The following is a 13,101-nucleotide window of genomic DNA, read 5'->3' as shown; positions in this document are numbered from 1 at the left end:
GCAGTTTTTTATTTTCATAACTTTCTACAATTGGGAGTGGTTATCATGCTATAAAAAGGCAAGAGAAGCCATGAATATTTACCCCTAGGTCAGAGGAGAAAAGGTCCCTGCCTCATTCCACCTGTCTTGCTTCTCCAGGTCTGACCCACCAGAAACATGGCAAGCAGCGCCGTCCCCAGTGACAACCTTCCCACGTACAAGCTGGTGGTGGTGGGGGATGGGGGTGTGGGCAAGAGTGCCCTCACCATCCAGTTTTTCCAGAAGATCTTTGTGCCTGACTACGACCCCACCATCGAAGACTCCTACCTGAAACACACAGAGATTGACAATCAGTGGGCCATCTTGGACGGTGAGACCTGCGGGGGGCAGAGGTGGTCGGTGAAGAGGGTCAAGGACGGCTGACAGGCTTTGGTGGGGCGTGATGGTGTTCTGCAAGTTGCCATTAGGAAACAATTGGTATTACGAGACATTTGGTGCAAGGCCATATATGGTTTCCAGGGTGAATTCTGAACAGCTTTGTGGAAACCAAAATGTGTATTCAACAAAGAGGCAGGGCTTGACTCATGCCAAGTCAGTAATGTCATGTTTGTTATTTCTTGCTGGTCAGAAGCTCTGATTAGCATTCACAGATGTCTCTAGCTAATAAAAAAAAAGGGGGGGATACATTTCTTAGTCAGTATAGTTTACTTGGTAATTGTCCCTTGGTGGGAAAAAAAACAACAACCCTCTCATCTGACATTGTGTTTCTAGTTTAGGCTTAATTGGTCGAGATTAGTAGTTCTCCAAGTGTGGTAGCCAGGCCAGCATCAGCATCCAGGGAACGTACTGGAAATGAAAAACCTCGAGTCCTACTGATTCAGCAGTTCTGAGGGTGAGGCCCAGCAGCCTGTGTCTTAATAAGCCCTCCAGGTAATGGTGAAGTCAGGGAGCCGCTACTCCGGATTCTTCGTGATTATTACTCTGTACGCTGTGTCCTGTGTCTCTCTCTTAAACAAAGAGCCATTGATCATAGAATGTCATTATAGGAGGGAAGCTTCGAAAACCACTGGGATACAAGTCCTCTGTCAGATACGTGATCTACAAATATTTTCTCCCACTCCGTGGCTCGTTCTCTTCATAGAGTCTGTCAAACACCAGATTTTCTAGTGTTCGTTAAGTCCCCTGTATCAGTTGTTCTTTTGTGGACCTTGCTTTAGGTGTTGAATCTAAGCAATTGTCACTTAAACCAAGGTTACGAAAGCTTCCTCCTGTGTTTTCTTCCAGAAGCTTAAAGGTTTTAGGGTTATCATCTACCCTAGTTAACATTTTATATAGCATGAGGCATGGAACAAAGTTTATTTTTTTGGTATACGAATATGCAATTGTTCCAGCACTATTTGTTGAAAAGATTGTCCTTTCCTGACTTTCTACCTGTGATGAAAATTGTTCATCCATATATTCCATTTCTTGGACCTACATGTCTGTCTTGATAACTGTGGATGTATAAAGAGTCTTGAAATCGGGTGCTGTTAAATCTCCAACTTTGTTCTTTTTCAAAGTTGTTTTGGCTAGCCAAGGCCCTTTGCATTTCCATATGAATTGGAGAATCTGTTAAATTCTAAAACTCTAGATTTTTATTGGGATTGTGTTGAATCTGCAGCTCAACTTGAAGAATTGACATGTTAACAATGTGGACCTCCCCGCCCATGAGCCCATTAGCGCTCTCCCCTTATTTAAGTCCTCCCTAATACTCTCACCGCTTGTTCTGCAGTTCTGAGTGCATTGGCCATTTACACATTTCGTCAACTTTACACCTACATCAGTGTTATACATGATACTGTTTTTTTTTATTTTAGTTTTGAGGCTTTTGTTGCTAGTATTTAGAAATACCATAGAATTTTGTATATTAATCTTATAACCTGCAACCTTGCTAAACTCACATATTCTAGCTTTTTTGTAGATTCCATTGGATTTTCTGCATAGATGTTCATGTCTGAGTAAAGAAAGTTTTACTTCTTTCCAGTTTGGGTGGCTTATTTCTTTTGCTGAGTTTTTATCAGGAGGGGATGTTGGATTTTGTCAAATGCTTTTTCTGTGTCTACTGAGATAATCATATGATTTTTCCCTTTTTTAGTTTGTTAATATGTCAAATTGACATTGCATCCCCAGGATAAACTGTACTTGGTCATGATGAATTGCACTGTTATATGTTCTTGGCTTTGACTTGCTCAAGTTTTGTTTAGAGTTTTTGCGTCTACGAGAGATACTGGTCTGTAGTTTTCTTGCAATGTTGAATAATGATGGCTTTATTGAATGACTGGGGAAGCACACTCCCTTAAATTTTTTGGAAGAGTCTAAACAAAATTGGTATTATTTCTTTCTTAAATGCTTAGTAGAATTTACCTAAGAGGACATCTGGGCCTGAGGGGTTTTTTTTAGGAAAACTTTAAACTACAAATTCAACTTCTTTAATAGATACAAGGCTGTTCAAGTAATCCCTTTATTTTTTTTCCAGTGAGCTTTGGTAGTTTGTCTCAAAATTTTGTTTAGTTCATCAGAGTTATCAAATTTATTGGCATAAAGTTGTTCATAATACTCTCTCTATTTTTAAATTCTCACCCAGGGAAATGTTTATTGATTTTAGAGAAAAGAGGGGGCAAGGGGTGAAAGAGAGAAACATCAATCAGTTGTCTCCTGTTCACACCCCACATACTAGGTTTGAACCCACAACCTAGGTATGTACCCTGACCAGGGATTGAACCTGTAGACTTTTTAGTACAGAACGACACTCCAACTAACTGAACCACCCAGCCAGGGCCATAATATTCTCTTACTATCTTTTTATTATCTGTAAATCTGTAGTGTTGCTACTGCTCTCATTCCTAATATTGGTAATTAGTGTCTTTCCTTTTTTCTTGATGCTGCTGGCTAGAGATTTATCAACATCATTGATTTCCTCAAAGAACCAGCTTTTGAGTCCATTGATTTTTTTCCTTTGGCTCCACTGATTTCCACTCTCATCTTTAGTATTTTCTTTTTTGTCTGCCTACTTTGGATTTAATTTTCTCTCTTTTCCTAACTTTTTAAAGTAGAAAGTGATGTCATTGATTTGAACATTTGTTTTTTTCCTAGGTATTTATTTGATGCAATAAATCTTCCCTAACTGCTCATTTGACTGCATCCCACAAAATGTAATAAGTTACGTTTTTATTTTCATTCAGTTCAAAAACTTTCTACTTTTCCCTTTGATTTCATCTTTGACCCACTGGTTACTTAGAAATGTATTATTTAGTTCTCGAGTATTTAGTAAATTTCCAGAGATCTTTCTGTATTCATTTCTATTTTTATTTCATCATATCAGAAAACATACAGGATATTATTTGAATTTTTTAAACTCATTGAGGCTTGCCCTATGGCCCAGGATATGGTCTGTGTTGGGCAACCTTCCACATGCATGTGAAAAGAACATATTTTCTGCTTTATTGGATGAAGTCTTCAATCACTGTCAATTAGATCAAGTTGGTTGATAGTGTTGTCAAAGTCTTCTATTTCTTTATTGATTTTCTGTCTAGTTGTGCTGTCTATTATTGAGAGTGAGAGGTGTTGAATTTCAGAGTGTTATTGTGAATTTGCCTATTTTTTTCCTATCAGTTTTTGTGGCAGGTACTTGGACACTCTGTTATTAAGTGCGTAAATGTTTGAGACCAATACATCTTCTTGATGAACTGACCCCTTTTTATTGCAAAATGACATTCTCTGACTCTGGTTTTCCCTCCCTGCACCGTGGCCTGGACACTCTCCAGGCTGTAAGTTGGGCACTTACAGGTGCCCTCACCTCTTTTATATCTCACCTCACAGGGGTCACCACCCTTTATTGCTGGATGTTCAGTGTCTTGAATACCATTGTTTTATGTATTTTTGTCTAATTTTTTTGGTTGTTTAGGCTGAGAAGGTAAATCTGGTCCTTGTTGCTCTACCTTGACCAGAACCAGACCAAATTATCAGTTTAAAAAAATGCAACTTTGTGTTTTTTAGTGTTGCATATACTAAAAGCCACTGAATTTTGAAGTGAAGAACATTTTTAAAGGATGACTGTTACCCTCTTTGAATGATATCCTGATTTGACAAAGCCCTGTCCTCCAGGGGCTGCCTGCAGCCCTGGAACTTGGAACAGTGCCATCAGCTACCTGATGGCCCCAAACACGTTCCGCCCTCGGGGTCTTTGTGTTCGTGTTCCCTCCGCCTAGAACATTCCTGATGCAGAAGGACATTATTGCCTCCCTCACGCCTCCACTCCAATGTCACTGTATCTGAGAGGGCTTCCCTGAGCAAGCCTCCGACAGCAGCACCTACCCACCCCCACCCCTGGGCCCCTGCCCGGCTCTTTTTCCTTGTTCTCCCTTTTACTGTTGAACATGTATTTGTTTAATGCGTTTATTTGTTTGCTTCAGTTTTTATCATTCCCCACTAAAATATACACTTAGGAGAGCAGGGGCTTTATTTTATTTACTTCTATATCCTCAGCATCTAGAATACTGCTTGGCTCCTGGTAAATCCTCAGTAAATGTGGAATGATTGAGTGAATGAATCCTGAACAATATGTGTGCAGGCGCAGGTTTGATGTGCTAGCTGTGTTATTTCTAACACGTGTTAAAGTAAATATATATAACCATTAAAATAAAAAATGTAGGGCTCTGGCTGGTTAGCTCAGTTGGTTAAAGTGTCATCCCAATATGCTAAGGTTACAGGTTCAATCCCTGGTCAGGACACATACAAGAAGCAACCAGTAAATGCGTAAATATGTGAAACAACAAACTGATATTTCTCTGTCTCTCTCTCAAATCAATTTAAAATTAAAAAATAATAAATTTAAGAACTTAGATTTATAAACTTTCTAAAATCATCTCATACACCACCTATTCAAACATATATGAGGTCTGTCCAGAAAAAGTCCATCCATTGTTAATATAATGAGAATGATTTATGTGACATTGATGTAACCTAGGAGCCAAGGAGAGTGGACTGGAATGCCCATGGGTGAATAGTGATGACATCACTGTACTAGTCAGTGGGGGCAGTAGATGCTGTTGAGTGAGCATGTGCACTGTGTGGCCATCGCATTCAAAATGACTGAGCGAGTAGAGCAACGAATCTGCATCAAATTTTGCATTAAGTTTGAACATTCCCCCATGGAAACTGTTGGATGATTCAGAATGCGCACCTGGTGATTGACAGCTTCGTCACAACAATGCGCCTGCTCATGCATCATGTCTCATGCAGAGTTTTTTAGCAAAACATCAAATCATCCAGGTGACTCAGCCCCCCCCATACAGCTCAGATTTGGTGCCCTAAAACTTGTGGCTTTTCCCAAAACTAAAATCACTTTTGAGAGGGAAGGGATTTCAGACCACTGATGAGATTCAGGAAAATACAACCGGGCAGCTGATGGTGATTGGGAGAACTGTGTGAGGTCCCAAGGCACCTACTTTGTAGGGGACTGAGGCGTCATTGTCCCTTGTATAATGTTTCTTGTATCTTGTATATTCTTCAGTAAATGTCTCTATTTTTCATATTACATGGTTGGATACCTTCTGGACAGACCTCGCACTTTGGGACATACTGAATTAAAAGAATATAAGCAGGTTTCTTTACTATAGGTCTTAACCTTCAGCAGATGAACATACATTGCAAGCCTGCTGGTGGAATATATCATCTTTAGGGTTTCCTAAAGGGTCTATTTTCTGCCCATCATTCTAGGCTATTTCCACCGAAAACATTCTGAAAAACATTGCATAATTGGATGTAAGAGAGTAACACCATGCCAGATATTTAGTTAGAGCTTAATAAATAGTATTTCTCTCTGCACCTACAAAAGCTTTTCACACTTTTTAAAAAAGTAACTTATGGTATTATATTTACTTCTGAGGGGAAAAAAACTTTTCCTCAAGGGGGAATTTAAGCAAGGTTTTGTGATAACGATCATAGCAGTAGCAGCCGGAGAGGGAAGCATGGCCGGGCACTGCTGTGCAAGCGTGGATTTGGAAAGCCTGTGTTCTGAAGCCCCTGGGCTCCCCTTAGGTGCCACCCCTCTAATCCTGCCGCCAGGGTCAGGCCTGACCTAGGGCGTCGCCCACCCAGGCCTGCCTCTGGAGCAAAGCTGTGATTCCCACTCTTAGGTTAACACATGTCTCCAGTCTACTAGGTCTTCTACTAAGAAAAGGAAAGCTTAAAACATTGCAGCTAAATAGTCATTAGTCCAACATTTAAAAAGATGCATCATATTTTGGGAACTTTAATCAAAGGCTGGTTGGTTAGGCTCGAGTAGAACTCTGACCCCTTCTGGGGTGGTGTGCAGCCCTGGGGTGAACAGGACTTTCCATGGGCATCCAGAGCCCTGAGGTCTTGCTTTCCTGGAGTCCGCACCATGGGAGGGAGGGGGGTGGCTAAGCCTGGGGCACCTACCAAGTGCTCTGAACTCTGGGGTTCTCTTCTTCCAAAATTAGAGCGAAAGCAAAGCGGCATGATACTGCTAATGATAATGACGATGATGATGATGAAGGGGAGGATGATAATTACGATGACAATAAAGATATTTATTGGGCAATTACTGTGTGGAAGGCCCAACTAAGCACTTTCCATATGCTCTCTGTCAGTCTGTACAAACACAACTGCGGAGGCTTCAAATGTTATCTCCATTTGTAGATGGAGAAGCACAGAGGTTCAGAGGGCCAGCAGTGGTTTGAACTCCCCTTGGTCTCCTGTACAGTCGGTCTCTCACCTCGCACAGCTGGTCCCTGTGCTTCCAGGAATGGGAGCCAAAATAGGGGGAGGGGAGCAGGGGGTGTGGCCTCCATTATCAGGACCCACCGACACACTCACCTGCCCTTCTTCCTCCTTGTCCGGGGTCCTTCAGAGGTCAGGGGCTCCCGTCCTGATGTGAATCTCAGATCAGAGATTCCTGAGTTTGATAGGAAGCCTTTTCTGTGAGAATTATAAACCTGTTTCTTGTTTTCTTTCAAGGGGCCTCATGGCCCTAGTCCTCCCAGAATACCAGAGACAGGAGACAGCTGACTTCGGGCCAGCAGCCAGCCTCTCCGGTGCCTGTGAGACCCCCGGGCTTTGGAGCAAGTCCGCTCCGAGTTCTTTCCCACAAGCGTTTGGGACCTTTGTCTCACCTCTTTTTATTGGGGGCTCAGCTCTGGGAACATCTTCTCACTGTCAGGTCCCCACCTCAGCTGTGGGGTGGCATCAACTCCCCAACTTTACGGCTCTCTGACCCTCTATCCTGGGCTCTGACTTCAGACCCCACTTCACCCTGGCTTTCAGCTGTGTGGCTCACTGTACCCTGGTTCTCAGGCCTCGTGAATCAGAAAGACCTGAGGCTGAGCAGAGTCCTGGAGGGTTTTGTGTGCGTGTGTATGTGTGTATGTCTAGACAGTAAAATGTACATAATGTAAAATCTACTATCTTAGTCATTTTCAAGTGTGGGGTTCTGTGGCATTAAGTATATTCTCATTGTTCTGCAACCCCACCCCCAGCCACGTCCATAACTTTTCACCTTCCCCAACTGAAACTCCGCACCCATTGAACACGAATCCCCAACCCCCTCCCCGCAGCCCCTGGCAACCGCCATTGAACTCTCTCTCCGTCTCTATGAATCTGGCCATCAGGGACCTCGTATAAGTGGAATCAAAGAGTATCTGTCCTTTTGTGACTGGCTTACTTCACACAGCACAATGTCATTAAGGTTCATCCATATTTTCATATGTGCCAGAATTTTCTTCTGTTTTAAGACTGAATAATATCCCATTGTATGTAGGTACCACATTTTGTTTATCCCTTTATCCAGCAATGGACACTTGGGCTGGTTCCACCTTTTGGCTGTTGTGAATAGTGCTGCTCTAAATGTGGGTGTGCAAGTACCTGCTCCCACGCCTGCTTTCAGTTGTTTGTTTTGGAGCCCTGCATGCCCCTTTTTTTGGTTAGGCTGGAGCAGGGAGGTACTGAGCTCTCTGGTGTCAGCCCCCCTTAAACTATGGTGCATATGGAGAAGGGACCTACCTAGGGTCAGACCTAGCTAGAGACAGAGCCGGGCCCGGGGGGCTCTTGACTGCCAAGCACAACCCCTGTCCTGTCATGCTACCTCCTAAGCCAGCCCAAGTCTCAGGCTTACAGGGTAGGGTGATGATGAAATCTTCTGCCCACTTATAATAAGAACAAGCATTTTTGGGCCCTCACTCTCATTTTCTACCTCCAGCCCCATCCTGCGCCCAGCCAGCCTCTGGAACCTTTCATCTTTCTTCCAATCCACAGAAAACCGCAGTGGGCCCCAAGTCTCTGGACACCCATCCTACCCAGGGACTCTTGGGCCCAGCTCTACAGCCACTCGGTGCCCTTTATCTACCACAGGGGCTCAGTCTTTGCAAAGAGCCAAAGTTCTGGCTCTTCTCCTGCACCCTCAGAAGCTGGGACATTTCCACCCTGGCTTCTGCCCAAACCTCAGACACAAGTGCTGTTGTCTTCCCGGAGGGCCCTGGACCTGGCTTTTCCCCGAACACTAGAATCCACATTCTTTTCGAGGGAGAGCAAAGGGAGGACATTGGAAGGGCAGTGGGAGGAAAAGAAACATTCGTTGAAAGTTTTCTGAGCCGGGGTTTTGCATGGTGGGCTTCCATGCTTGGCAGCCCGCAGGTCAGCTACACAGTGGGCACTTCTCCATGGCTCCAACTGGGGGTGGGGTGTACCCTCCCCTTTTCCTGCTCACAGTGATATGGAAGGAATTTTCCTCTTTTCTGCTGGCCTGAGATTATGAAGTCCAGCCCTGCAGGCCCCTGCCTGACTTTTATCCTGGTTCCATCAGCCATCACTGTTTGAACACTTCTAGGAATGTGGAGCTCGGCGATCTCCAAGGCGCCCGGGGCAGTGCCTACCAGTAGAAAGCTCTTCCTTCCTTACCTCGTGGCCAGACCTGCCTCCCAGGCTGTCTTTCACCATTGCTCCTTCTGCCCTCACAGCAATTTTAGCAGTTACCAGTGACCAGACTTTCCTTGAAGGCCAGACCAAGTGCTAAGGGCTTTGCAAATACTGTTTTATTTCATCCTTGGAACAGTTCTGTGAATTGGAGTGTACCACTTTGCAGGCGAGCGCGGCTGCTCCTCAGCTGGTGTGCACCACAGTTGATAAAATGGCAAAATACTCTGTACCATGGGAAAATTGCTGCCACTGCTGCTGCCCTGTGTCCCCAAGGGTCCCAGTGCCTGTCCAGCAGCCTTCTGATTGGTCAAGCCTCTGAGGTGAGAGCAGTAAGACTCAGAGTGGGGAAGTAACATGTCCAAGGTCACACAGCTGATTAGAGCCCTATTGTTTCTGACCCCAAAGCCAACGATCTTAATCTCCCTCTGTGCTCACTGTAGCCTCACTAGGCAGCCTGGGAGCTGAGAGACCCACCATTAGCCAGTGACCCAGAGTCAGCTAAACAAGGGTGAGTGATGAAGGTGGAATGCAACATATGCCCTGTCCCTTCAAAGTCCCAGCCCAGCCTGGTGTCATTCCAAGCTTGTCAGCACCCCACACCCCAGGTGGTTTTCCTCTTACACTGCTGACAGTCAGGCCCTGTACTCCTGCAGTTCATTTTGTGCTTTGCCCTAACTCCAGACTAACGCATGACCGGTTTGAACTGAGTGCACCAGCCCAGCAGGTTTGAGATCTTACCTGTCTGCCCTTACGTTGGATGATGCCACCAGCTCCAGGCCCCAGTGCTGGCTCCCCAGTTAAAGACAGGCTGGTGTCAAGAGCTCAGCAGGACTCGGACCCAGACAGGTGTGGTTCAAATTGTGCCTCTTCTGCTCATTAGCAGTATGAACTGGATCTGGTCACTAACGTTGCCCTGCCTCAGTTTCTGTGCCTGTAAGATGCTGGTTTCCTAGAGTGGTCATGTGGGGGAATGGGGTTATAGGTCAACACTTCACCTCCCTGTCCCTCTCTATGTCTCTCCCTCCTTCAGGCAGCCATCTGTCCCTGCATATTCCTGAGCTCCTGGTTGCACAGCCGAGTCCCCCTGCCGCCCTTTCCCCTCTTTCTTCTCTTCGCTCCCTGGGAGTGACATGGGGGGATGATGTCCCAGGCTCCTCTAAGAATCCCCCAAAGCCATGGTCCGTCCGCCTGAAATGACATGCACCCATACATGTGATTTGTCCACCAGTTCAGGTTCTGTGGGCCTCAGGAAAACATATCCCAAGTGCCCCTCGCCTCAGTCCCCAGCTGGGTCCCCAAGGTCAGGTGGTCAGCACTTCTCCCTTGATATCATCTGAAGTCAAGTATTGGCATATTTCAGCCACTGCGAGAGGGAATCTTCCCCTAGCACCAGGGAGCCAGCCACACCAGCCACTGGATTTTAGCTCCCACCCCCGGAGACTCCCAAGTGGCTTGGCTATGCCCTGCCAGCACTTTGGAGAAGAAGAAAGCAGCTCTTTTTCTGGGAATAGCACTTCCGCCCAGCACCCAGCCTACTCCATCCACGCCCTTACCCAGAAAGGGGAGTGAAGTTACAGTGTTAAAGAGTACTCATCACTCTTGATGCTCAACTAAGTGGCATTACTTCACTGAAGTCTGTTCCCAGGAAGGGCACAGGCTTCCCTACCAGACTCCCTGTAAAATGGACACAACCTCTGCCTCCCCCAGAGGGCCTGCGGATCAGGGACATAGACCATAGCAGGCATGGTCCTTGGAGGCATATTGCCTCTAGAAGTGATCATCTCTACTCTCTGTAACCCTGAAGAGCCCATTACAGAAGTTAACACATCAGTGCTCAGTGATTTCCCTTCGAGCTGACCTGGGCTGTTTGAGCACAACAGCCCCTGTGGTGTAGTATGCCCACGATCTGTCCAGTCGTCCTGCAGTTCCTTTTTGAGCTCTCGTTTGGTGCTAAAGCTTTCGGGGTCCCACCCTTTGGGGCTCCACCCCATAGTAAGGAGCAGAGCCAGACCTGAAAGCTTGGGAGATCTAATGGCACACATAGTAAGGAGGCTTCAGAGACAGAGGTCAGAGGCTTGGCCCTCGGGAGGGGAGGCAGACTGTGCCTGGCTCCAGGGCATTGGAGCTGTGACTGTGGTCACGGTTTGGGCAAAAGCTCGGAATCAGGACCAAGGGGCAGGGGGGGCTGCACCCACACCCTCTGGTTGGAGAAGAAAGGCTGATCCAGCTGGGGCAACTGGGTTTTGGGGCCATAGAAGTGCCCCCCTTCCCAGCTATGACCTTAAACAGATCCCTTTAACTCCGTGAGCCTTGGTTTCCTCACCTGCACTAGGGGCCAATAATACCTTCTTTCCAAGGCCCTGAGGAGGACTGAGAGGGCGTGTGTGTGTCTAAGGCCCCTGGCACCATGCTTGCTGCCAGTAGAAACATGGTAGGTGGACCTACTTTTAGCCAAAGAGCTCAGACTATACCCTGGGCTGCAGGCCAAGGTCAGATACCCCAAACCCCATGCCAGGGTTTGCCTCTTACAGAAGCCCTGGAGAAGCAGGGCAGTGGAGGAGGAAAGGGAGGGAGAGAGAGGAGTGGGGAAGGGGAGGAGGACTCAGCAGAGACTCAGGCTGGTGACCTCTCCTTGCCGGCCACCCTGCCTGGGGCCCCATGCATCATCACACCGAGCATGTGGAGCTCGGCTTCTGAAATCTGCAAGATTCAAGAGTAGCCCAAGGGTTTCTACTTAAATCTCCCTCAGCAACACTGCTCCCCCATCGACCTTCAGGTGGGAGGACTGGGGCAGGCCAGCAGAGGAGCACAGCGCTGACCCTCTGTCTCCAGAATCTCTGTTACTCACTTCTCCCTCCTTCCCCAGCCTGGCTGCCTGTCTCTCTCCCTCTCTCTCTCTCTCTCTCTCTCTCTCTCTCACACACACACACACACTCTCTCTCTCTCTCACTCGTGCACATGCACACGCACACTAGCAGAACACCTCTTCTCCCACCGTGACTAATGCTTTCTGTCTCGGAAGGCCTCCCACCTTTGTGACAGCAGGCAGGGGGAATACAGGTGGAATCATTTCCCAAGAGCACAGCTGCCCACTATCTTCAGCCTCCTCCAGGAAGTCTCGGAGGCAGAACTGCTGACAAGGGGCCTGTGGCCAGGCATTTCCAGGTGTACGTGTGGGAGGGAACAAGGGATGGGACCTCACCCCAGACTAGGCCAAGCTCAGCCCCATGCCCTCCTCCCTGGTTGAACCTGCTTTCTTGAGGCCCAAGGTTTGGAATTTCCAGGTGCCCTCAACTCTCCTCTTTCCCTGAGGCCCCCACCACCACTTCCTGTGTTCTGTGTCCTCATTGTGCCCCATTCGTCCTTTTAACTTCATCTCAAACACACCTGCCTGCCTCCAGGGTCTCCCTACCTCCAGAACCGTCCCTCTTTGGCTGCCAAACTCTGATTATATTCCTTCCCTTCTCTGAACCTTCAGTAGCTCCCCAGGGCCCACGAGTTCAAACGTATTCATTTGGCACCGAAGGTCCCCAGCCTCTGGTGTCCCTGTCTCCTCTTTCGACCTCCTGTTCCGCCTCCCAAACCTTGTTACCCCAGCACCCATCCTCCTTGCTGCTCTCTTTCCCAGCCTCCAGTCCCTCGCTCGTGCTCTTTCTCAGCCCAGAAGACCTTTCCCCAGGCCCCATCTTTTCATGTCAAATTCTGTTCTTCCTTCCAGGGCAGGATTAAATGTTTCCTCTTTGTTAAAACCTTCCATTATCCTTCCAAGCTGAAGAGACCGCCCCTCCACCCTTCCCTAGATCTCCCATATATGTACCAATTTCTGTTTCATATTATTATTTTTTCTTCAGTCCAGCTGCCCTCTAAGTATCTTGATAGCCAGATGCATCTTAGTCTTTAACCACTCAAAGTGCCACGCAGAGTAGTTGGTACAGAGTAGGCACTTAGAAAACAATTGGTGTCCTGGCTGGAGTGGATTGAGTGTTGGCCTGAAACCTGAAAGGTCAGGGCACTTGCCTGGGTTTGCAGGCCAGGTCCCCAGTCGAGGGCTTCTTAGAGGCAATGAGTTGATGTTGCTCTTGCACTTCAGTGTTTCTCTCTCTCCCTCCCTTCCCCCTCTCTAAAACTAAATAACTAAATGGGACTTCA

At 46.9% G+C, this 13,101-nt stretch overlaps 1 protein-coding gene across 6 annotated transcripts in view; it reads left to right on the top strand.

Annotated features, from left to right (window-relative positions):
- The window catches only part of MRAS (muscle RAS oncogene homolog), a 54,654-nt gene that overhangs the window by 24,985 nt on the left and 16,568 nt on the right, over positions 1 to 13,101 (top strand). For 5 of the 6 annotated variants that reach the window (XM_037139423.2, XM_037139422.2, XM_037139426.2 and 2 more), the window contains exon 2: positions 139 to 349. The exons of the other annotated variant lie outside the window; for it this stretch is intronic. In XM_037139423.2, coding sequence (XP_036995318.1) covers positions 157 to 349 — 193 coding nt within the window. In that variant the 5' untranslated portion in view covers positions 139 to 156. The remainder of the gene's footprint in view (positions 1 to 138; positions 350 to 13,101) is intronic. 6 annotated transcript variants of the gene reach the window in all.

This window comes from Artibeus jamaicensis, unplaced genomic scaffold, assembly GCF_021234435.1.
Source record: "Artibeus jamaicensis isolate MK-2021 breed Jamaican fruit bat unplaced genomic scaffold, CSHL_Jam_final contig_519, whole genome shotgun sequence".
Taxonomy (NCBI): domain Eukaryota; kingdom Metazoa; phylum Chordata; class Mammalia; order Chiroptera; family Phyllostomidae; genus Artibeus; species Artibeus jamaicensis.
Note: the sequence above shows the minus strand (reverse complement) of the source record. Positions and strands in the feature narration are given on the sequence as shown.